This window comes from Dermacentor silvarum, chromosome 9 (genome assembly GCF_013339745.2).
Source record: "Dermacentor silvarum isolate Dsil-2018 chromosome 9, BIME_Dsil_1.4, whole genome shotgun sequence".
NCBI lineage: Eukaryota > Metazoa > Arthropoda > Arachnida > Ixodida > Ixodidae > Dermacentor > Dermacentor silvarum.
The window spans coordinates 149086579-149112474 of record NC_051162.1 but is presented as its reverse complement, the minus strand read 5'-3'; the positions used below and the strand labels follow the sequence as shown (position 1 = coordinate 149112474).

The window sequence follows — 25896 nt, the reverse complement described above, 5'->3', positions numbered from 1 at the left end:
GGACATTGCTTTTCGCTATTTTTAAGACCAATGACCTCAAAACGTCAACTTATATCTGGAGTTCAGGACCCATCACTGCACCTCTCAATCTTATGTAGACGAACTCGAGCTAGAGGTCTGTTAAATTCACCTGCACCATCTGAAACAGTTTGAGGTGTTTCACTCTTCTATTAATTTCAGCAGTGCAGCAGTGGCGCCTTCTGAACCGCGCTATTCATTTCAAAAGATGCATGGCTGGTTAACAATTTGCTGCACTGCCAGTCTTCTGCTAGTGCCAAGTTGGTACAGCCGTACCTGCACGAACTTGGCACTAGCAGAAGACCGGCAGTGCAGCAGACGACGTAGCACACCGGCACCGTTGAAACCCCGTTTCGAGCATGTTCTGTGTCTACGCAAGTGCGGGGTGTACTTAAACCTCAGAAGCCGATCATACCCGCGGTTCAGGACCTCTGAAATTTACGGTGCACTTTAGTCGGGACAAAGCATAAGGCCTGCACTGCGTCTGCAACTCGGCATTTGTTTTGAAGTGTCACGTTGTGCCTGCGCCACAGAAATAATGCTGCACAATTTCTGAACTTCTCGTGAACCACCGTGAACTGGTTCACAGAGGTGCAGGCGAATTGATTGGACCTTAGACAATTTCTGAACTTCGGGTACACCACCTTGAACTAGTTTACAGTGGTGCAGGCAAATCACTTGAACCTTTTAAACACCTAGCTGTGAACATTTGCTGCCATGTTGAAGCTAAAGGCCCGTTCAGGCATTTGCAGACTTCACCACATTTCTTATGTGTGATTATATATGTGATTTTCAGTTGTATTTATAACATGGTCAAAGAGAGGCTGAATTCTCTCTTAGTAGCTGGATTGCAAGATGTTTGAAATCGAGTCACTGTAGCCTCAATTGTCTTGTCTTAACTGAATAACTATACAGGGTTTGTGTTTTTTTGTTCCAGAACAGAATTTTCAAAAAATGCCCATGGCAGGTAGTGCAATTGTAGTCCTTGATCTGGGTTGCTCGAAGCGGTGGACTTCACTTGCCCAATAAATTGAAATGCATAGCCAACTAATTAGCAAAAATACTAACCCCTAAATAATTACTTTATGGCACATATTGCAATTTGGAAATTTTAGCCGTTGAGTCTGCAAGGCACATCTACTAGAAGCAAATAGAGAATGCTCTGGTTTTGAGACATGCACCACCAAGCTTAAAGTAAAAATGCACTGTTCTACTTTCCTAAGAGTACGAAATGCGAAAACACCCGTGTACTTAGATTTAGGTGCACGTTAAAGAACCCCAGGTGGTCCAAATTTCCGGAGTCCCCCACTGCGGCGTGCCTCATAATCAGATCGTGGTTTTGGCACGTAAAACCCCATAATTTAATTTTAACTTTCCTAAGAGTATGTAGTTTTGTGCGTACGTAGTCTTGTGCACTGACGCACAAAAGTGATGGGAGGCCGATGTATTCCGGTGTCGGCCTGAACATTCATTCCATTGGTGGATACACCTGGTCCACTGGCTATAATTCAGAAATTGCTACGCGTTCTGCGGTTTAAATAATTAAGTAATTACCTAATTTTTCTTGTGCTTATGCATTGCTTATAAAGTGATTCTGAAATTCAGCAATTATGCATTTAGATTTTGTGTGCAAGCAATGTCCACTGCTTTCAGCAATCTAGCACAAGAACTAGAATTACACTAGCTGTCGGATTTCTTTTCTCCTTTTTGGTCAAAGAAAAGCACTTGTCATTTTTTTGCACATAAGAGATTGTTTTGTACGTAAGAGTGTTCATTGACATGCTGGCCTACATTTCATTGTTTGAAGCTTTTGTTCGTTACGAAATTCCAACAGTGCCTGTTTAATGTCGTTTGGTTTTGCTTAATTTTGTTTTTTTATTTGTTTCTTCCGTGCTCTTAGGGTCCTGACTGTTAACAAAGTTTGACTTTGGCAGCCCGATGACAAGTTTCAATAAAGCTGTGCAAGTTTGACAAGGTTGCTCCACTCATTTGCATGCAAAGGCCACCATGTGCCTAGAACAAGCATAAAAAATAACATACAATTTACATCCCGAGCCTGGGGTATAACCTCCCTCCCACATCCAGATAACATCCGAAAAAGACTCTGCTGGAACCTCCGTGGGACATCTTTCGATTTTTCACATGGGAGGTGCTATGGATTAGCATGGAACATTTTAGAACATCCCTAGGCTCTCCCTCCCACATCCAGATAACATCCGAAAAAGACCCAAGCCTGGGATATAACCTCCATACCGCATCCAGATAACATCCAAAAAGTACCCGGCTGGGACCTCTGTGGGACATCTTTCAGTGTTTCACATAGGAGGTGTTATGGATTAGCATGGGACATTTTAGAAATATCCCTAGGATCTCTTCAACATCTTACAGGGACATCCTTCAAACATCTTTAGGATGTCTGTGCATTGTCTGGGTTGCTTAGTTTCTCATTTAAGAGGTAGCTAAGTCGCACATGAACCTATGTGCTCACGCAAATCAATGTGACCAACTTTTGTGCAGGAAGGCAACGAATGCTTTCATTCACGTAGCACACCACAAGAGTGTGCAGTCGATGCATTCATTTGATTTCATCAAATCGTTCTTCTGCCACGGGCATTACGGTAATGCTTGCGTATAGTGCTGTGAAGCACTCGACAGAACTTCACATTATGGTCTGCTCGATATTAACTTGAAATGCAAACGTTTGTGCAGCCAGGCAATGAATGCTTTCATTCACGTAGCACATCACTAGAGCGTGGTCCATACATTCATTTGATTTCATGACATCGTACTTCTGCCACGGGCCTTTCGGCAACGCTTGCGTATAGTGCTGTGAAGCTCGACGTAACTGCACATTATTACAATCTGCTTGAAATTCATTCGAGATGCAAACGTTTTTGCAGACAGGCAGCGAATGCTTCCATTCACGTAGAACACCACAAAAATGCAGTCTATGCATTCATTTGATTTCATGAAATCCTACTTCTGCCTTGGGCTTAACGGCAATGCAGTGAAACTCAACAGAGCTGCACATATTACCGTGTGCAGGAAATACACTCGAGATGCAAAAGTTTCTGCAGGCAGGCAAAGAATTTCATTCACGTAGCACACCATAAGAGCGCACTCTATGCAGTCCTTAGATTTCATAAAACCCTATTTCTGCCACAGGCTTTACAGCAATGCTTGCATAGAGTGCTGTGGAGCTCAACAGAGCTGTAACATCCCATGGTCTGCCCATTTTCACAGAGTTTGTTTTTCGAACACGTCTTTTATGCTTTTCCAATACGGAAATGCACGTTAACATTTTCACCTCACAAAAGACAAATGATTTAATTCTTGCATATGAAGTGCATTGTTATATGACCTGCAGGCATATGGGGAACTCGTATGCATGTAATTGGCATTTGGAGAAACAAGGCACCATGCAACTACAGTACTCAAACCGGTAGAGCTCCGACATTCATTCTATTAATGGGAAAAGTGGACAATAAAAATGTTTGGAAAATGTTTTAATGAAAGGTTAACCTGCAGACCTCCATCCAAGACTTACTGTGAATAGTTCCACTCTCCGGCAATGATTCTAGTGCTTTTGAAGATTTTACTTTCTCAAAAGGAAGTAACAGCATTGGTGACCTCTTTTCTAGGGTGGGCATGCCGTTGTGCATGCACCATACACAATAAGACAAGCTTACACAACTGACACAATTTCTGTTCTCAACATATCGGCAAAGGTGCACAGCTTCAAAAGGTTCATACTTTGGAGTATGCAAGAATACCCAAACATTTCTCTTAGTTCTTATTATCAACTTTTTTCTACAGTTGCATATGCCTTGCCACAGATGCACATGACCGTGTCCGCTTTTCCACGTGAAGCTGCTCCTGCAGGTATGCATGTTTCCGAAAATCTGTTGTGCCAAGGTTTAGATGGCTTTTATAGCAAAGACAGACTTTGCTGACAACTTTGTTTCAGGTACTCAAAAACTTCACCAATGTGCAGTTGCCTTTTCATTTCAGCTGCACCCGTGGTTATACGATCCCACTTGGTTGCACTGGTGTGCATCCAAGCTCTCTCTACATGCAACAGAAAACTCGTGAAGAGGAGCAGACAACATAAGCCCTATAATCTGTTTCTCATATCATTTCACTGCTGTCTGTAGCCTTCGATTCGGACAAAACTAGCCAGACTGCAATGTTGTATTGAGGGCATGTGTCGCTGCACATAAAGTTCTCAACACCACCACATGTGCATCTACACCAAACAAATACAAAGCAGATATGAATATAATTAATGTGTTCAGCTTGTCACATCGGAGCTCAATTGTATCTCTCTCCAACTCGGGCACCATACAGCACACATCTTCTGGGTGACACTGTGGTGTTTACAAGAAAGTAGAGCTCGCTTGAAGCTTAAGGGACGCGCTGGTTGGACACAAAAGCTTAACAGACTAACTTGCTAAAGCACATTACTGATGGGATTTAGACAAAGAAATATGTAAGACAAACATGGTGCTGCTTCCCAATGGAATTTATTGAAGGGTTACAGAATCTATTGAAAAAAAGATAAAAACAGGTAATGTTGCCCTCAATGTGATCAAGGAGCATTTGCAAGAAACTGTTTGTTCGATGAGGGCAGTAATGTGCTTTATAGCAAGTTAGAAATGGATTACCAACCTGCCCAAGTTCACATCTTCTTAACAGACTTAACAATGTTTGCACTACGTGGAGAACCTTGATCTACAGCGATTTTTATCATGAAGAAGGTTGGTGTTCCTATTACAACATGCATACTTAAAAGCTTCATCTCTGAGGACTTGACTTCCTTTGCTTGACATGAGCATATGAGGCTTTCAGATAACGTGCTCATATCTCACCGTGAACACCTGCTTCCATTTCAATGATTTTCATTTCTGTAATAACACAGTAAATTTCGGCGGATAACAAGCGCAAATGCATTTTTTATTTGGTACCTGGCGCTTCCTAGCCCGTGTGATTATGAAGTAAAGCTTCATGGGGACAGCTGCCTGAACAGCTTTTTTTCTGCATGCAGTATTACACTTTAATGGACGCCCCCTTTAAGTTGTAGCTAAATTTTGAAAAATGTTTAATAGTTTCGTTTAGTTGGGGTATTAAGAGAAATCGTTGAAACTTCAATTGTACATAAAATGATTTGTTCCATACTCTGCTTAATTTATAGTAGTGATTGTTCTATAAGTGATCAACAGCAGCTAAACAAGGGAAGCCTCCGGCTGCAGCTAGCGTATCAACAAGAGGACTAGTTGACAAAGACGAGATTGTCACAATGCTGGCTCCAGCCAAAGACCTCTCTTGTTCGACATCACTATTTCCATCTTCCTCTGAACCTGTGTGTAGCTCCAACTCAAATAACACAAAGATGGGTTGAATGCATAAACTTAGTTGTAGAGCTGTTCAATGAACTGCTGCTTGCATAACAAAAACACGTTCTTTAACAAACCAAAGAAATGCCAAAATATCATCATACTAATAAAATAGCCAACTTGCACAAAGGAAAGCAGTTTATGCAGTAAATAAATCCACTCAGGCTAAAAGAAGAGTTGTTTTATATATTTCAAAGGTCATGGATAAAAACTAAAGGACGATAAACAAGGCAACTACACAAGAAGTTGTCTCTTTTTACAAAACGTAACAATTCCATAGGCTGATGCATTTCTTTCGGTGAGCGTGCCAATCGGACAATCACATAGGCAGCCACAGCGAGTATTCAGGGCATTTATGCATAATTCAAGTTCTCAAATACACGAGCTTCCTTCATGTTCTGCAGGCGACATCTCCAATTTGGCGAACAATAATTCTGACCTTGGACATTACGAACCACAAAGCCATATGATTACCTATGAGAAAAGAAAAGAAATGACAAGAACCCGGCATAGAATCTCGAAATTGTTTGCACCGAAGCTTATCATTCTTTTCTTCCCTCCGCAACATAATTACCCTGTATCGCATGTAAACTAACAATTCATAGCGACATCCAAATGCGTTTGGAGAGTAAAATTTACTTCAGGCTAAGATTTTGCAGCAAAATTATAAAATGACCACAGGCGACAAGCAAATGATTGCGAGGTATCTTTGTATAAATGGAAGAGGGCAAATCTACATGTCACAACAGCAAATATTCAGGAGAGTTTGTAAACAAAACAAGTGGACCAAGCAGACAGCACAAACGACACGGCACTGCTTTCAACACTCATTTGTCAGAGTTGGCGCAAGCACGCAATGCCATGCATCCTTAGATCACACAGGCTCCCAGCGTGCATTGACGAACAGTCCGGGGAATTCACAGCGCCTCCACGACCACCAAGGAATGTTATATTGCTTGCTCCTGCCCCGACTAGTGTTTAACATGAGTCAACACAAGTACTCAGGTGCCCGCGAACGTTGGGCTGCAAATCACATTTGTCAGTAAACGAGCTTGCACACCAATTGCACTCGTGCGGGACCCCACATCTGTGGCAACAGACGAACGTGATAGAGCAAGTACTGCTTGCAGTAAAAAGTGTCCCTGCACAAGTTGCACCTAAACAGCTTTACGCCCACGTGCAGCCGCAGCATGTGGTTCATGGTGCTAGCGTTCCTAGACTTTGCTTGCAAAATGGGCACTTTTCCGTGGCTTTGCTAATGTGAGAAGCGAGAAGGTGATTCCATGTTACACTCCAGTTCGCACAACTCTCTGAACACAGGCTGCACTGGAAAGGCTCTGGCCATGGGCAAGTCAGAAAGTGGGAAGCCAAAGAATCCAGGTCCTGGAACTTCCTTGCGCAAAGTCCACAGGCATAGGCGATGACTACTGACCCTGCATCGACTGTGGCAGAGCCTTCTCTATCTTTGCTGCAAGGTGTGTCGGTTGTCACCTTGAATACACTCGCCTCCCGCGACACAATCAAGCTCTGCGTCTTCCTGCATTCCACTGCTGATCCTCCTCGAATTTCTCGGCACTCGAGGCATTGCTGAAAAAAAATGACCGCATATCCACGAAGTGAATGATGATGAGTGGGCGAAGCACCGGGGGATCAATTGGGTAACCGTGAATCCCCCGTACATTGCCCACTCCAACATGCAAATGAGTGACAACACATGTGTACAGTATATACAATGTTGTTTTAATGGTCGTATATGGTAATGAGGTGCGGACTTCGTTTTCCCTTCATTAAGACTGCGTTGTGATTAGCGCAGCAGCACGGCGACGCCGGCAAGCGGACCCAGAGGCGGCGGAGCGCAGGAAGCGGCGGCAAAACGCCGGAAGCATTCTCTACCTGAGGTTGGTGGCGCCGATGCTCGGTTCAAGCGCGAGCTTCGCGAGCCCTCAGCTCTGGGTCCGCTTACCTGGCGTTGCCGTACTGCTGCAGCTTTGCGAGTCCTCATCTCCGGGCCGCATGCCAGCGTTGCCGTGCTGCTGCAGCTTCGCGAGCCCTCAGCTCCGGGTCCGCTTGCCGGCGTTGCCGCTTTGCTGCAGCTTCCCGTGCCCTAGATTCCGCGTCCGCTTGTTGTCTGCGTCGCCGTGCTGCAGCAGCTTTGCGAGCCCTCGCCTCCGCTTGCAGTTGAGCCGCCACTCTCGCCTTTTCATCCATAGCGGGCGCACCGTTATCAGAAGCGACCGTTATCCATGGCTGAAGAGAGAAAGAGAGCGCGCGTCGGGAATGAGCGCTTATATAGCCCTAGTGCACCGCAGCGCCCCTAGCGGACTCCATGCAAACCAGAGCTACGGACAACGAGGGGGGGACAAGGCTCGGCCCTAAGGTGCTTCGCCCCTAAAAGGATAGAAGGTGCTCTCAAGATTGGCAAAAAACACTGGTAAAGATCAGACTGGTGCCCTGCATAAGAAAATGTGAAATAGAAGGCATAGCATGTCAAGCCACCTTGCGCAGGAAAGTTAGTGAATTCCACTGTGCAATTTGAAACAGTCATTCGAATCCTAGAACGAGAGCTCATATTTTGCAAATCTAGATCTGCCCTGTTCCAAAACAAACCACCAAATGCAGGATAGTCCCGGAAGTTGTGACGTGTGCTACCCACATCACAATGCCCTGCAAGAGCAGTGCACATAAGAAATCTTCAACTCAGTTCCATAACAAATCTAGCCATACCAAACTTCAACTTAGTTGCTCCACTATTGTACAGTACCTTGCATGCAGATGAGCTACAGTCATGACTCATAAAAGACACCAATCAGAAGTGTAGGCCAAGCATGCACTACTAGGCCCAACAGAACACCTTAAGCTATGCACAACCTGAGAATATGGCACATAGGAGAGTTTTCTTCAACTGGATTGGATTAGTTCATTGACCCTTTAGCTTATTTAGCTTTATGAATAGCTGGAGATGCAACGGCACTCACCGCATAAGGTTTAGTTTAGTTTATGTCTTTATTTCCACACATGGTTACAGAACGTTCCTGAAAATCACCTGGACCCTTAGCAATACTGCTAGTTCTGGGCCCATGCAAATTAATTCAAAACACTATTGCAACTCAGGTTTTCAGGTTAACAGGTAACGTGATTTGCAAGTACAGATTCTACTAATATTGTTGTTAACACGATATTAATAAATTTGTTATAGCAGAAGAGTAAAACCAACCAACAGCAAGATATTACACTACTGAAACATACTCATTATGAATTATAGCTTGTTTAAGAACATGCGAAAATCTTGGACTCTCTCTTATCGTCTTCGGAAGGTTATCCCATATCTTCAGTCCAATGTAGGCTAACCTGCACCTACCGTACACATTGCTAACAAGTGGTACTTTGAAGAGGGTTATTCTCCGAAAGTATGGCATGAACTGAGCAGGCTGTTTTAAAGTCCCTAATAATAAGAAATGGCATAATTTTAAGCTTTTTGAATATTGGTTCTATGTGTTCCGTATAACCAGAGAAGGACATAATTCGAAGCGCTCTTCTCTGCAGCTTGATCACGAGATCTAGGTAAGATGAATACTTATGCCCCCATGTCTCAATACAATAGGTTTAATGACTATCAAAAATACTGAAGTAAATCATTCGTAGTGTACATGCGGGAAAATGCTGACGCGCCTGATATAAAGTAAAACATGCATGACTGAGCCGGCTGCAAACATTTGCTATGTGTGTCCCGTAATGAAGGGATGAATCATTAGATTCACCGAGATATTTATATTCTAATCGTTGTCATCGGTATCTTCAAAGTTATTGGCGGTATTTTAACTGTATTGGGCGAAAATATAATGCACTGGAGGGAACCGCCACCTGGGGTTGACCACAACTCCTCTTCGCTATGGCCTCCGAGACTGCGAGGCGCAGCTCAACCTGGAGCACCTTTGGAGCAGTTTCTCTCATTTGGAGCATGGATGTAGCAGCTTTGACAGAATGTAGCAGATTAAAGCAATTGTTGCAGCATTCCCACCACTGCCTCTAAAACACAAACTACCAATCTATCTGCTCGACACGTTATATACGACCTACCGAATTCAACTTGTGCCACTTAATCGTGACTAGACTTATCAGCAACACCAGTTTGTCAACAACAGAGCTCTGTTACTGTCTCGTAACACTACCATATTATGCTGCATTGCTCAGCGAACGACCCTTAATTTTTCTTTGAATTGCCACGAATTTTTACTATTCACAGACGTTAGGCAGGCATTATTACAGTGCAGAAGGACAGAAAAAAAAAAAAAAATGGGTGAGTGGGAGTGAATTCATAGCGGACTTTGGTGGCACAGTGATCGGGGGGGCAAAGAAGGTGAATGAAAAAACTTCATTATATCGGGAATTTCGTTATTTCAATAGAACTAAGATGGGAGACAAAAATAGTTTGTTACATTGCGAATTTCGTTATATCAATGTTTGTTATATCGAGGTTTGACTGTAGACCGATACGACGTGCGAGGTCCTGTCAGTCCATTCTCATTGCCCCTCCTGTTGTCATGATACCAAAACCAGGCCTAGCAGCCTCATCACAAAGAGTATAGGCAGTAGCTCGAAGTTTGTCCCAGAATTTGACTGGCAACTGTGGTCCACAGTTGCAAGACAGTACTCACCTCATTGCATTTACAATCATTGCATTCTACTGGTGCTAACATATGGGGCAGAAACTTGGAGGTTAACAAAGAAGCTCGAGAACAAGTAGAACTGCGCAAAGAGCGATGCAACGAAAAATGTTAGACATAACGTTAAGAGACAGGAAGAGAGCGGTGTGGATCAGAGAACAAATGAGGATAGCCGATATTCTGGTTGACATTAAGCGGAAAAAATTGAGCTGGGCAGGCGATGTACTGCGTGGGATGGATAACCTGTGGACCATTAGAGTTAGAGAATGGCTACCAAGAGAAGGGAAGCGCAGTCGAGGACGGCAGAAAAAGTTAGGAAATTTGCAGCTGCAAGTTGGAATCAGCTAGCGCAAGACAGGGATAATTGGAGATCACAGGGAGAGGCCTTCGTCCTGCAGTGTACATAAATATAGGCTGATGATGATGACTCACCTCATCTGCTTGATCGTGCTGCTTGAACCTCAAGTGCTTCTCAAACTTTGCACGACACCGACGGCTGTGGATGAGAATGTCCTGCTTCATGATAAATGTGGCCCAGCAGAAGTTGCACATGAACGCCTTGACGTGCACGTGCTGCCGCTGCATGTGCCTCATGATGGTCCAGCACTTGGGATCGAGGGTCTGCTCACAAAACGGGCACTTATGCGTGTCTTTGTTGATGTGAGAAGCAAGGTGATGCCGTGTCGCACGCCAGTCCATACACGTCTCCAAGCACAGGCTGCACTGCAATGGCTCTGGCCATGGGCACGTCAGTACGTGGGACGCCAAGTCATCCAGCTCGACGAACTTGAGTGAGCAAAGTCTGCAGCTATAGGGGACGGCTGCTGACCCTGCATTAACGGTGAGAGAGCTACCTCTCTCGTCACTGCAAGCAGCATCAGTGTCCGCGCTGAGTCTGCCGTAACCTTCTGTGGCATCGTCAACATTTGCTTCTTCCTGGACTCCACTGTCGCTTCTCCTTGAATTGCTCAGGACTAAAGGTATCGCTGAAAGAGGATGGAAAGTAGAGTAGGTACACTGTAAAGGTGCTCTCAACATTTTCTATGAACGTTGGTAAAAATTAGACTGGCGAAAATGTGCCAGTCGAGGTAGCATACCAAGGCACTACACTAAGTTATTCGGAATGTCACTATCCAATTCCAAGTCACCATCGTACTTATTGCTCATTATTGTTCAGATTAATTTAAATTAAATTATGGGGTTTTACGCGCCAAAACCACGATCTGATTATGAGGAACGCCGTAGTGGGGGACTCCAGAAATTTGGACCACCTGGGGTTCTTTGACGTGCACCTAAATCTAAGTACACGAGTGTTTTCGCATTTCGCCCCCATCGAAATGCGGCCGCTGTGGCTGGGATTCGATCCCGCGACCTCGTGCTCAGCAGCCCAACACCATAGCCACTGAGCAACCACGGCGGGTATTATTGTTCAGAAAAAGTCCTCAAAACTCTCTATGTTGAGACTTCAGTTACATTAAAATGCAGCATAATATTCGTTTATTCATAAAACATTATTGTTGAGCAAATGCTTTCAAAATCTCATGATTAGCACTTTGAATTGTGAAATTTCTGAATTGAATATGAATATTCACGAAATATCACCTTTTAATATGGAATATTTCATCACTTTCAAATAAGTATATGCGAGGTCCACCTGCTAAGAGAAGGAGGCTTATTTGCATTATCTATCTCATATGTGCATGTAATCATTAATGCCATTCACAACTGGACATTCAATCAAATGAAGAGCTTGTGAATGAAAAAGATTATATTTCAGTTACCTGGCACACTGAATATATTTAGCGAAACACGGAAACAGCAGGTCATCAGACGTACAGTCTTTATCAAAAGTGTATGGGCTACGTTGACTGCAACTGCCAGACCGACTACAGGCTCTGCAAAGGTTTTCCTGTAGTGTGCCATTAGTTATGATGCTTTTGGGAATGAATAGAGCCCTTGTGATCACCGTCCATAAGTCTGGGGGTGTTTGTCATAAACTAGTCAAACCTCGTTATAACGAAGTTGTATCTGATACAAAAATGCCTTCGTTGTATCCAATATTCGTTATGAGCAAATATTAAGCAACACTGATATTGGTGAAAAGGTTTTTGTATTTACTTCGTTATATCCGACAATTCATTATATCCATGTTCGTTATATTGCGGTTTTACTTGTAAAGAAACTGCACCACACTGCCGAACAGCATAAATGGCGAAGGCTCAGAATAGCCTGTACACTTTTGACAATTTGTACGCACAGTGCTGGTCTCGTTGAAGGAGAGAAGTGTGACACTACAGCACCATACACTGTTTTGATCATCATCATCAGCCTATATTTATGTCCACTGCAGGACGAAGGCCTCCTCCTGCGATCTCCCCTTACCCCTGTCTTGTGCTAGCCGATTCCAACTTGCGCCTGCAAATTTCCGAACTTCATCACCCCACCTAGTTTTCTGCCGTCCTCGACTGCGCTTCCCTTCTCTTGGTATCAATTTTGCAACCCTAATGGTCCACCGGTTATCCATCCTACACATTACGTGGCCTGACAAGCTCCACTTTCTTCTCTTAATTTCAAACAGAATATCGGCTATCCCCGTTTGCTCTCTGACCTACACCACTCTCTTCCCGTCTCTTACCGTTAGGCCTAATATGTTTCGTTCCATTGCTTTTTGTGCGGTCCTTGACTTGTTCTCGAGCTTCTTTGTTAACCTCCAAGTTCCTGCCCCAAATGTTAGCACCGGTAGAATGCTATGATTGTACACTGTATTAAAGTGATGCAAATACGGCAAGAGTGGTCAAACAATAATTTGCTTTGCCTATATCAAAACACAATTATATGTAGGTTGCCTAAAATTGGGCCATTCTTATTGGACGACTGGGAATTACCGAGCAGGAGTTATTGACCTGGTGCATCCGGAGGAACTGGTGCATCCACGCACCAACAGTGGCTGTCCTGCAAAAGAATCACTTGGAAAAGCTGTTATGTCCATCGACTTCCCTCCCTCCCTCGAGATCCCAATGAGTGCTTGTGACGATCTTCATGTCACCCCGGCCATATTCTTTATTGGCCGCAAGGTTCAGCGGCCCGGCCGCCAAGCTCGGTGAGCAACATTAGTTCATTGCACCGAATAAACATCGACGAGCACAGGTGCTCGTGATAACTCATCGTTCACCACCAGCACGCTGTGTATCGTCTCTGGGATGGAGGTTGCCTCGACCCCCCCCTCGTTTACGAGTTCGGGCGGATCGTGACATTGTTGTTACTCCTTACATCTGAGCGGAAAGGAATATTTAACCTTCTTCAAACAGGAAATTCTCAAATGAAATAGAATATTCTATTCGTATTTGAAATTTCTAACATTCACGTATTCTTACCTTACGATGTCACGAGAAGCTAGCTTGGGAACTTCTAGCCCATGTCTCCTTCTCCATCTTACCACGGAGCCATTCGAGGGTGATGGGTCCGCCTGGCCAGTCTACGAGGAACAAGTTCACATGTTTTTCTGGGCGAACGACACACCCGAGGCAGAACAGCGGGGCATTTTCCCGGCCAGCTGTGGGACCTGCGTCTTCAGTCTTCTGCTCGACCTCCTCAAGCCGGCCACACCACATGTAAAGACGCCGAGTGAGCTGCTCACCACACTGCGGTCGCATTTCAGCCCAGCACCATCCACGTTAATGGAGCGTTTTTGCTTCAACAACCGGAGCCGCCGCGAAGGAGACTCTCGGGCAGTTCGTCGCTGCGTTATGAGGGTTAAAGAGTGCCTGCACGTTCGGGGACCCCCACAGCTCGACTCCCTGCTCCGGGACCGTTTCATCTGCGGGATAAACAACCCCGCCATGCCGACACGACTACTGGAGCTTCCTGACCCCTTGCTGGATGCCGTGAAGGCAGCACAGGTAATGGATGTTGCGGCCAAGGATGCCTGCGAGATTCCATGTGCAACCGGCTCACCATCGACGAAAGCAACGATCAACAAGATGGCGACTAAGGGCGGTACGTGCAGTCGCTGCGGTGGTGACCACTCCCCCTCACAGTGCCAGTTCTCCCAAGCACAATGCTTCACGTGCGAAAAAACTGGGCACCTTGCATGTTTGCCGAGGGGGGAGGACGAACCGCGGACAGCAGCAGCAGCCTGGATCAAGCCCGCAGTCAGGGTAGCCGTCGCAAGGGTTTGCCACGGGGACATGTAGCAGCAGGCTCGGGTCCTTCCGCGGCCAGGCTCCACGTCGTGGCCGAGAACCCGCCAATCTTCAACGTGGCACACAGGCCTCGAAGTCTGCAGGCACCCTATTTCCATGGAGCTGGACACAGGGGCCAGCGTTTTAGTCATGGCCGGGAAACTGTTCCAGCGTACCTTGCCCGGTGTGTCCGTCGAGGCTTCGGGCGTCATGCTACACAGCTACTGCTGACAGCTCTCCCAGGTCTAGGACCAGGCCCAGGTCAACGTTCGCTTTGGTGACATGGAGGCAACCCTTCCCCTTTATTTAACCAAGGGGTCATCACTGACGCTGCTGGACCGAAACTGGATTCACGCACTGGGCGTTTGGTTGCCGGACTACCAGGAGGCCGTCCTACATGTGGTTAAATGTCCCAAGCCTCCTGACCGATTTCAAGTTCATGTTCCAACTAGGGGTGGGCACATTCGCCGGCACGACGGCTAGCATCTATGTTCCTGAGGGAGCCCGGCCTCGTTTTTCAAGCCTCGGCCACTGCCGTTCGCCCTGAAGGACGGGGCTGCCTAGGAGCTGCAACGGTTACAGCGAGAAGGCATCCTGGTGCCCGTCAAGACGTCCGAGTGGGCCGCTCCCATAGTTCCAGTCCTCAAGCGAGACAGCAGTGTCAGGATCTGCGGGGATTTCAAGGTTACTATCAACCCCGTTGCTACCGTCGAGAAGTACCCGCTGCCCCGGATTGAAGATCTCTGGTCAGCATTGTCCTGGGGACAGAAGTTTACAAAGCTCAACCTCAGAGACGCTTACCAGCAGCTGGTGCTCCAGGATGCCTCCCGGACGTATGTCACAATATCGGCAACTTTGGGGCTCTTCCGGTACACGTGCTTTCAGAGGGAGATGGACAACCTCTTCAGGGGCATGAGGCACGTGGCAGTGTACTTAGACAACATCCTGGTTACCGGCACCGACGACGGGGACCACCTGCAGAACCTGCACAACGTCCTGGCACGATTGTAGAACGCTGGTCTCAAGCTGGAAAAGTGCGTTTTCCTGGCCCCCAGTGTTGAGTACCTGGGACACGTCATTTCCCAGGCTGGCCTGTCCTCAGCCCCCCGCAAAGTTGATGCTGTGCTCAAGGTGCCAAAGCACCACAACAAGAAGGAGCTTCAGAGCTACCTCGGCCTTATCAACTTCTACAGGAGTTTCCTGCCGAACCTGTCCGCGCATCTACAGCCCCTCCATCTTCTGCTTCGAGATGGTCAGCAGTGGGCCTGGAAGGAGCAGGACGTGGCATTCCAGTGCAGCAAGGAGCTAATCAGCAAGGCTCCAGTGCTGGTACAAGTCAATCCGGACAAGCCTGTCGTCCTTGCAGTAGAGGCGTTGCAGTACGGCGTGGGAGCCGTCCTGGCGCACTGCGACAAGGATGGCCAGGAACGCCCTGCGTCATTTGCTTCCCGTCGACTTTTGGCTGCAGAGCAACATTACTGTCAGCTGGACAAGGAAGGCCTGGCCCTCATGTTTGGGGTCGAGCGCTTTCACCAGTACCTGTGGGGCGGGAAATTTGAGGCGGTCATGGACCACAAGCCACTACTGGGCCCGGGCAAGGCGGTTCCCGTGCAGACATCACCTCGAGTGGTACGCTGGGCCTTGAGGCTTGCGGCCTACAGCTACCGGCTGGTCTACCAGTCCGGGAAAGGACCTGGGACCTGCTGGTGCCCTGAGCCGCCTGCCCCTGCGAGAGATGCCTGCTACTGTTCCAGAGCCTGCTGAAGTGTTCATGCTGGAGCACGCATACCTGGAGGTACTCTCCAGATCTGCGGTGTCACAGTCAACCAGCCGGAACCCAGTTTTGTCCCAGGTGGTCAAGGCGGTGTCCCGGGGGGAGGAGTTGGTGCAGCAGGCTTACAGCCACAAGGCTGCCGAGCTGAGCCTGCAGCAGGGCTGCCTACTGTGGGGTTCCAGGGTGGTGATCCCACAATGTCTCCGGTCCAGGGTTCTGCAAATGCTGCACGCGGGTCATCCTGGTGTGGAAAAGACAAAGATGGTCGCCTGGTCCCATGTTTGATGGCCTGGCCTGGATCAGGACATCGCTCACATGGTGCAGAGCTGCCAAGTCTGCCAGGAGCACCAGCGGGCCTCACGTCATGTGGAGATCATCCCCTGGCCATTCCCACAGAGACCCTGGTCCTGCTTACACGTGGATTTTGAGGCCCCTTCAAGGGCCACTACTTCCTGGTAGTGGTGGACGCCTTTCCGAAGTGGGTGGAGGTCCTACCTGTCACCACCCCTTCAGCAGGCACGACCATTGCAGTGCTGCGACAGGTCTTTGCCGCCCAGGGATTGCCGGACGTCATCGTGTCTGACAATGACCCCGCGTTTGCCAGCACAGAGTACCTGGCCTGGCTGACGAAGAACGGAATCCGCTGGATGATGGTTCCACCGTACCACCCTGGTTCAAACTGTGCAGCCGAGCGGGTGGTGCAGACAATCAAGGACAAGCTCAAGAAGAGTAAGGCTGGAGATTTTCAGATTCAGGTTTCCCGGGTGCTGTTTCAGTACCGGACCACGCCAGTCCACAGCGCTCCTGAAACAGCTAAAGCAGAAGCTGGCTGCTGACCGAGGGTGCCATTCCGGGCCTTTGCCGGAGTCGGGAGCTCCGGTATTTGCCAGGAACTTCCATTCTGGTCCACCCTGGTTCGCCGAACAGGTGCTATCTCCTGCCAGCGCATCACTGCTCATCCGCATGCTGGACGGAAACACGTGGCACCGGCACGCCGACCATGTTCGGGCCTCGCCTCGTGACCCAGCCTGCAACCTCGGGCGCCACTTCAGAAGTCCACCAACAGCAACACCGGTCACTGCCAGCGAAGCACCAGAGGTGGCAATCGCCACCAGTTGTGCAGTGCCCTTTGGGTATCAAGTTCGGCGCCTATTCTCAAGGCCGGTCACTGCAAACCCTCCGGACGGAGCGAGACTGGCTCAGGCAGCACCCGGCATCGCCACACCCAGACCGTCAACACCTGTGCCCAGGCGGAGTACTCGACAGCGGAGGCCGCCAGACCGTTACTCACCTGGATAACAGGCACTTAATTTTTGTTTGTGTTGTTTTCGTGGACAAAGGGGTGTGACGATCATGTGACATGACCCCGGCCATATTCTTCATTGGCCCGCCAGGCTCAGTGGCCTGCCAAGCTCGGTGGGCAACATTGGTTCACCGCACCGAATAAACACCGACGAGCACAGGTGCACATCTGAACAGAAAGGAATATTTAACCTTCTTCAAACAGGGAATTCTCAAATCAAATAGCACGGAATATTCTATTCGTATATGAAATTTCTAACATGCACATATTCTTACCTTACAATGTCACGAGAAGCTAGCTTGTGAACTTCTAGCCCATGTCTTCCTTTTCATCTTACCACAGCGCCACTCATGATAAGACGTGTGAGTGGCACTGCAGATATGCGATTCTGGAAACCCAGCTTAATTTACCATACGTCTTTAGTGTCCCTCTAAACGAGTCATTAAAAATGTTGATGATACTATTAAATGCTAAGAGGGTGTACCTTTGCTTGGCTGCGGCAGTTCCGGCTGTGGAGAGGCACCGTAGCTTTCTTCGAGATCATCGGACTGCGTCCACCTGGAGACCTTCAGGGTGAATAACTCGGCCTGTGTCGATTTGGACGTGCCCTCCTCACAACATGTGGACTTGTCAGCAACATGTACCCTGCGGTTGCGTTGCATAGCAGCATCCCCTTGCACGACTGTGGTGGATACTGCGGCCACTGAATTGTGCGTACTGCAATCTGCAAGATTCTGCCCCATGACCTAGAGAGAGAGAGAGGGAGCATGTGATAAGGCATGCAGCAATGCATGAAGCTGTAAAGGCCAGCTAATGTTCTGTCAGTGTAACAACTAGACACAGATGAAAAAGAAGAGACTATCACAAACCAGTTCCACTGGTTGACTTGGAAACACTATGAACCCCCCCCCCCCCCTTCCTCACCGCAAAATGTCTGTTTTCCGCCGCAGCAGTATCATATTTCCACCAGCTGCTTCAGATTAAGTTCCCCTTTGGCAGGTAGTTGTCTCGCTCTTTGCTATTGTGACTGTCTCTGCAAATGACCGTCTCTATTATTTTTCTTTTCTCTATTCTTCCCCTTTCCCCCTCCCCAAGTGTAGGGTAGCCAACCGTGCATGTCCTTGGTTAACGACCCTAGCTTTCCCGCTTCGTTTCTCTCTCTCTCTTTGCCATTGAATCATGGATTAAAAGAGTGGCTGTGCTTGGCAAGTGATGTTTTCCCGCTGCAGAGCACTGTTTTTCTTGTGGAAGATTCTGTTCTGCAAAATCCAAGAGCTAAATAATTTGAGCAGCTCCTAAAGAAAATTTTAAAGAAAATTTTAAAGAAGTGCAGCAGAATTCGCAAAGTGTAGCAGAATACCGTATTTACTCGCATAATGAACACACTCCCTGACTTTAGTCGTCAAAATTTCGATTTTTTTTTCTCTTGCGTAATAAACGCACCCCGAACTTGCTGCCGTGAAGTAGGAGACACAGTACGATTCGGCGTCTGATATGGTGTCCAGCAGGTACGATTGTATCGGATGCCAAATCGTTTCGTGTCTCCCCTACTTTTATTAGGCATTTTTGTCATCAACGCCGACGATCGCGGCTTTTTCTCCCGCGTTCAAGGAAGGAAAGCGGGGAGGAAATGCGCCGAAATGCGAGGGGAGGGAGCGAGACGGCGCAACAAATGCACATTGGGCAGCCGCGCGCGCGCTATCTTGAAAGCGATTTGCGTCGGGGGCCGAGTCTAGGTGCCACGGTGCTTAAACCTTTGTGCCTGCTACGTTATCGCCGCTCAGTTTACGTTGAAGCAATACACGGCACGAAGGTCACTTCGCTAGACAGCGACCTTTTCATAGATGGCCGCTGAAAAAAACTCAGAATTTTACCCCGCCTAATAAACGCACCCTCCAACTTTGTGCATATTTTTCGGAAAAAAAGTACGTTCATTATGCGAGTAAATACAGTAACGGGAATCAGCTGCGAGACACCAATGGCATTAAATGCTGTACACAACCTCTTGACCGTTTGCAAACTGTTGCACTTCATTTTCTTTAAATATAAATTAGTAATTGATTGAGCCCACTTTTCCCCAAACTCCTTGTCTGAACCTGCCTGTAATACACTCTTCTATACAGCATTAGGGGTTCGTGGCTACACAAGGACAAAAGAAATGACAGCTGAAAACTGCATTCACATGTGCCAGTGCACCTTTAAATGTATTCGTAAATTCTGCTTTTCCATGTCATTGCCATGTAAACTTACCTGTGTTTAAGAAAATTAAATGCCAAACAGAAATGTTCATTTCTTACTTGTCGAGAATCGAATAGTAATGCTATGGAGTGTTTCACAGGGTAAATTTCTAAAAAGAGTACTGACACATTTTGGGCAAGTGGGTTTAATTTAACACGATACATGGCGAATGCTCATGCTACAATCTTGACAGCTACATAACAATCACATAAACTGAGGAGTTGTCTGGCCGACCGCACACCAGATGCTGGGCATGACCAAGCTTGCAGCGTACTATTGAAGTTCTTATGCAACTTTATTCTCACATTCTAATTTTTTACTCCTCACTGCCTATAAGTGCATGGTCACAATATTCAGTGGCCATGTACCAATTTTTATCCAACGTTAAAAAAAACAAAAAAAAAAAAAACAGCGTAGACAACCTGTTTTCAAGTCGGCCCCGAGTGCATACAACCTTTTTACTGCATTTGTGTTCATCCCGTTCCCCGTCTTCGTCCGGTAAACGCTTCACTTCACAAGCTCAACGTCTCAACTTTATTTCCTTATAGGCTAAAATATGTTTGACGCGCTTACACAAAACACTTATGCAGATTCAAGGCATTTGTTGGAATCTATTTAAAGCTGGTAATAAATACAATGCAAATTGTGATACATAGCATTGTATTTATATTCATCATATTCAATGTTTATGTTCATGCCCCTCACAAGTCACAACTTTAATATCATCTCTTTATGCACTATACACCGTTCACCAGATCAACACTGGCGCACATGATTGTTACTTTGTTTTGTCACTTAATTACATCCGCCTTGCCAATAAAGGTTCTAGATATTTTGTAACCACCGAAACCTCTCAATGAGCAGTCGTCGGTTAACTTTGGTATCTCAATGACAGCGCTTCACTTAGATTCTGGTCGATTTTCTGGCGTTGGAACTCGCTGATACTTTTCTCGTATGCCACTTTTTGTACGAAATGCAGAGGATCGTTCTTGTAAGCGAAAGAAGCACGAAATACTAGGCAAAGCTGGAACATTGGCCCCCAGCTACACATTGTTTTCACACATTCACCGTGCTTCTCAGCAAGTTTGGCTTTAATCATGCCTGACTAAAAAACAGTTTCCCTACTGCCACATTTTGCTGTAATTAACTACATAAGCGCACCACAGCGACCACTTGATTTCTAGAGAACAGCATGAAACACCTTGTGCGATGTACTTAAAACGCTTGGCGACACCAAAATTTAAATGTCTATGCCTAAAGTAGCGTGCTACCGACCATGGAGGGTGCGCTTTGCGTTTCGTACGTGTACAAACATTTACGTTCAACTCGGCTTGTCACTTATTCACATCTGCAGGGTCTTTGGACTCGCATTGTAGTGTCTTCTCAGACGTTGTAGTTTGGCGCATCGTGCTTCTTTGGTGCGCTTATAGGTCCCTGGATCTATGATCTCAACCACGGGCTCGGGAGCTCACTTGACGCATGCTCTGCCTCTTCGAGACGCAAAGTGCAACTTACGGTGGTCCAGAGCAGACTGAGGTGACGGCACCTTCAGCACCACCACTCTTTCCTTTTCTCGAGTGCCCATTTGCAGCTGTACTGCTCTCTCTATCCCTTCTTCTCAGCTCCGACTTTTCCTCTCTCGAGCGCCCCACAGGTGGTGTCTAAAACCCGACGTATATGACATGTTTCCAGCTCGAAAAAACACTTCCGTGGCATTCAAACAGCAAACGCATAGCCTTTATTTCAAATCCAAATGGCGCCACTCAATGGGGCGTGAATGTGGACACCACCTATTCGCAGCTGCGCTGCTCATTCTCCCTTCTTCCCAGCTCCGACTGGCTTCTAGACCTGCCCACACTCTTCTAAGCTTTCCCATAGGCAAGCTTTTGTAGTAAACTCTCCCAACCCCCTCTCTACCTCTACCACGTGAGCAGGCTTCGCACAGCTCGGACCGGCTTCACGCCATGTACTCTCTTTTTTTTTCTTTCAGTTTGGCACTCCTAATGAGAATGCATTAATCAGTGCCCACAACTATACTTGCCAAACTGACCTGGCTGCTCTGGGAGATGCCATATCCACTCCTTACAATCACTGCGTTGACACCGTCCTGGGAGTTTGCCTGCTCTGCGACTTCGCAATACTCGCCGACAGATGCGAATGTCCCACAGCCTTCTTGATTGTCACGAAGCAGCTTAGCTGAAACGTGGAGGCCCGTCTTTGGACGGCCCCTGGCACCAAGCTACACTTGTAGGGCAAGGAGCTCTTCGTTGCAGGCAATAGCGACCATGGGGTTCCAATGCTCAAACAGCAACAGCGTGCGGTGATTGTGCCCCGGAGGGTAGCAACCTCTTTAGGGTCTCAGCACTGCGTTGGCTCTGTGCTGCTGCTTCTGTCTATCCTTGACCCTCAGTATCAGCTGTTCCCAAAGCATTCGCTTAGTTTCCAGAGCGCGTTCCGTTTACCGCTTCCGTCGCTTTGCTTCGGCGGCCAAACGACGTTGTGGTTCCTTGCGAGACTCCGCTTTATGCTTCCGACGCCTCGCTTTAGCTGCTCTGGCCAAGCGCTCCTCGTCTTTTTTGACTGTGCACTGCCGAAGCCTCATCTCCGCTGCCAAATGTCGTTGCCCTAGCTCCTCTGTTTCGGTTGCATGTTTTTGTCGCATAGCGTCGGAATTCTTGCGTCAATGCACTCGTACAGGATCGGTAGGATCACTCGTACAAGGCGCAGCGCAGCGTCCATCGTTACACTTAACTATTTTACAGCACATAAAAACACAGCCGACTCCTCTACCTTCCAGACGCTAAACCAAAAGAATGTGATGACGTGAATATCTAGGAAAGCATATATCGAGTGATTTAACTTGGACCCATCATATTGATCAACTGATTCCTGCAATCGATTACTAGGTTATTACTTCATAACTTGTCTTCAGCATCTCCCTCAGTCAAACTACTTGAATATAAAAGCCTAATCCATTCGAAACTAAAATATGCCCGTGCTATCTATGACAACCACCAGGTTAATATGATTAATTCACTTGAATCGGTTCAGAACCGTGCTGCCAGATTCATTCTGACTACTCCTATAATACAAGTGCCTCCTCCGCCTTAAAATTCCGGTTGTGTCTTCCCTCGCTCACCTGCAGCCGCAAAAGTGCTAGTCTTTTTTTTATTTTTTAGGTTCTTTCATTCGCTGCCCACAGGTAACCAAATCATTCCAGCGCATCGTTTCTCCCGCCATACGCATCCCAATGCTGTGTATCTACCACGCATCCATTCCGCTATATGTATCAGCGTTCTTTCTTTCTGCACACAGCCCGAGAATGGAATACCCTTCCTTCTGACATCGCCCTCCCCATCACCGACATTTCTCGTTTCAAAGCTGCCATTGAAGACATCTGTCAAGTCACGCCACCTAACCTGTCCCACCCTTTTTCTACGTGCTCACCCCTCATGTAATGTCCCGTTCTGGGACCCTTGAGGTATCATGAATAAATGTTGTTGATGTGGCTTCAGCCTTTAGAACAGGCACTATCGATAGTGCGTGTTCTATTGATAGTGTTTCGATGGAACAGGCACTATCGATAACACCCTATAGCTTATCGCCGGCTCAATTAGCTTCAAGGGAGTGACCGCTTGCTCACACTTTAAGTACACGCATGCTCAGTGTTTTAGAAGAGTCTCGGGAACCAGTGGAATTATTCAGTTCTTGATTTTTGTGCGTGAGGGTAAATTGCTTAGATGGCACTGTAAGAACTCTGAATGTCATGACGAATGGCTCGAGTCAAGCTGCTATGCATTTGATTCCGTGATTGGAAACCACCAAGTTTTGTTATAAAGAACACACTCGCCGTCCATACCATCTTCAGTTGTTTCCGGCGCCGCCGCTGTCTTTCCGCGTCCCGGGCTCGCACTTCGGGGTTGGTCTGTCGGCGTTGCCGTTGAAGTTCCGCCTTTCTAACTCGTAGCTCCGGGTGGGCTTGCAACCGTTGTCGCACAGCTAGTGACTTTCTAGCTCGTAGCACAGGGTCGGTTCGTAACCTATGTAGCACAGCTTCCGACTTTTTAGCTCGTAGCTCCGGGTGGGCTTGGAACCGTTTTCGCACAGCTTCCGACTTTCTAGCTCGTAGCTCCGGGTCGGCTTGCATCCGTTGTCGCCGAGCTGCCAATTGTCTTGCATACGCTTCGGGGTTAGCCTCTCGACGAAGACGTCTATATTCGGCTTCTCTTGCGCGGACTTCGGGGTTGGCTCTGCGACGGCGGGCCCCTTCCCGTGCAAGCTCTCGCCGGCGTTCACGTCGAGCGGCTTCTTCCTCGGTAGTCTTGGGCATTCTCGAAGAACGAATGCGGAGCAAGAACTGACTTGTTTTCGTTGATGCCCCACCGAGCGAGCACGGGCGCAACCCGCGGGGCGCCCATAGAATAAAGACCCAACTGGGGCGCCAACGAGCTATAGTACGGTTTTAGAGTGGCTACGTTTTAGAGCAGTGGCTGCAGAAGACATGGAGGAAGACGACCATGAAGACAACCATGGAGACAACGACGCTCGAGCCGATGCTGATGACGATAGTTTTCTGTGGACAGGCGACTAAACAACAGACGGATCTTTTCGTTTCGCCTAGCCATATAAAGCTTCGCTTTAAGCACCCGATTCAGTTATTTGCAGTGTGCTATGTCTCGCGTGATTATTTTCCCCACGTTATAACGAAAACGCTCGAAGTATGAAAATAGCAGCATGATTACGCGTCCGCGCGCCGCGACACCAGCGGTCCCAGGCGTTACCTGGAAGAATTAACTCTGCTTAAACGGCATCTTTATTGTTAGTTATTTTAGTAGCTTATTATTTGTTAGCTTTATTAAGTTAGGCTTTATTGCAAGTCTGATGGCGTGTGATGTAGGTTTACGTTAACGATTGGTTCCTTGTCCCGCCAGTTCATGAGTAGGCAAATCTGCAGACATTCGGCCACATCGTTCAACTGTTCAACGCCGGCAAGCTGGCGGGTAGCGATAGCTGTTGCTCTTACGCGGAAGAGAGGCACTTTCTGGTTGACGAAAAATTGCCTACACGTGTCTGGCTCCCACTCGGGGAATGCCCTCTCTAACGTAGGATACATCGGTTCACTCACCGCGGTCAAGTCATTGGCGTGCCGCAGTCTTTCGCACACGTTGCCCAACGGTTTGTCCGTGAAGTCGCGGTGAAAACTGGCCGTCGCAGTCAAGCTTGTCGCCAGTCGAAGGGTGTGGCTCGCCAAACGTTCGTTGTGGGTGCCGTTGCTTGTATCCACGGCTTCGTCTCCTCCTTGTTGCTGAACGATGGCGGCGGCCGCAGTAGCTTCGATCTTGGCGCGCTTCCGCGCTTGGTAAGCTTCTCTATAACGCGCTAATCTGGCCTCCCTTTGCTCCGGTGTTTCAGCAGCCAACTTTGCCTTTGCTCGAGCTTTCGCAGCCTGCCGTCTAGCTATATCCACTGGATGATTGGATTCGGCCTGTCGCCTGCGCTGAAGCGCACGCACAGACCGCCCAGTCCACGCGCCAACCATGACGAGACTGAGCGACGCCTGAGAAATGTTATCCAGTGGGCGCTGCGCCTCTCCGCAGCGGATTACGTGGCGTGACGTCACACCTGCCACACTCGCGCTCCGGCGGCTCAAGGTCATTGTGACGCGATGAATGACCTTGCGATACATGGCGTAGTAGAGCTTTCGCTCTAAAAAAAAAAAAAAAAACGAAGGCGTCCCAATTTTATACACTCGAAAACAAGTTTGCACTGTTTGGTGTGTATCTTTCTCTAAACAATAAACCCTAAAATGTGGGAAACGCATCAAGAATAAGTATAATCGACAAAAGGAACAAATTCTTGCGGAAATTTTTTTCAGCAATAGGGGGAAAACCCCAGGCAGGAAACTGGAAGTGGGCTTCACCCCGAGCGACCTAAAGCTTCGTTTTTAATTTGTACAGACAGCTCTCATCCTATGTGAACTGTAGGCGTACATTTCATTTGCTGTGCTTCACATGTGTGACACCACTGTAGCTGGATATCTTGCATCAGCCCATCTCCTCTGACCTTGCTTTCGAAAGACTGTGAGTCGTGTGCCAAACCTCTTCCTCGTCCAGTGTTTCTGCGCTAAACGAACAAATGACGCTTGCTGCCTGTCATTCAGTGTTGGCCAAAGACATTTGGCCAGAAACTTCGTACTCAATACTGAAACTCTGCAAGAAACAAATTTTTGCTGGTATATTGCCAGTAGGCAACACTCATCAATAAAGGGTTAACACCCTTTGAGGCATGTCTTGTCCCTTATAGCAAGAATCGTCATCTGTTTTGC

General features: G+C 47.5%; 1 protein-coding gene across 3 annotated transcripts in view; it reads right to left on the bottom strand.

Moving 5' to 3' along the window:
* LOC119464529 (zinc finger protein 600) overlaps positions 1–25242 on the bottom strand; it is a 52817-nt gene extending 27575 nt beyond the window's left edge. Inside the window, exons 1-2 of one of the 3 annotated variants that reach the window (XM_049656086.1) lie at positions 24697–25242; positions 17818–18079 (exon numbers count right to left, since the gene is read on the bottom strand). In XM_049656086.1, coding sequence (XP_049512043.1) covers positions 17818–18079; positions 24697–25227 — 793 coding nt within the window. In that variant the 5' untranslated portion in view covers positions 25228–25242. Of the gene's footprint in view, positions 1–17817; positions 18080–23430; positions 24042–24696 lie in introns of those variants that run through there. The other 2 variants (XM_037725546.2, XM_049656087.1) reach the window with 2 other exon arrangements.
* Positions 25243–25896: the final 654 nt, after the last annotated feature.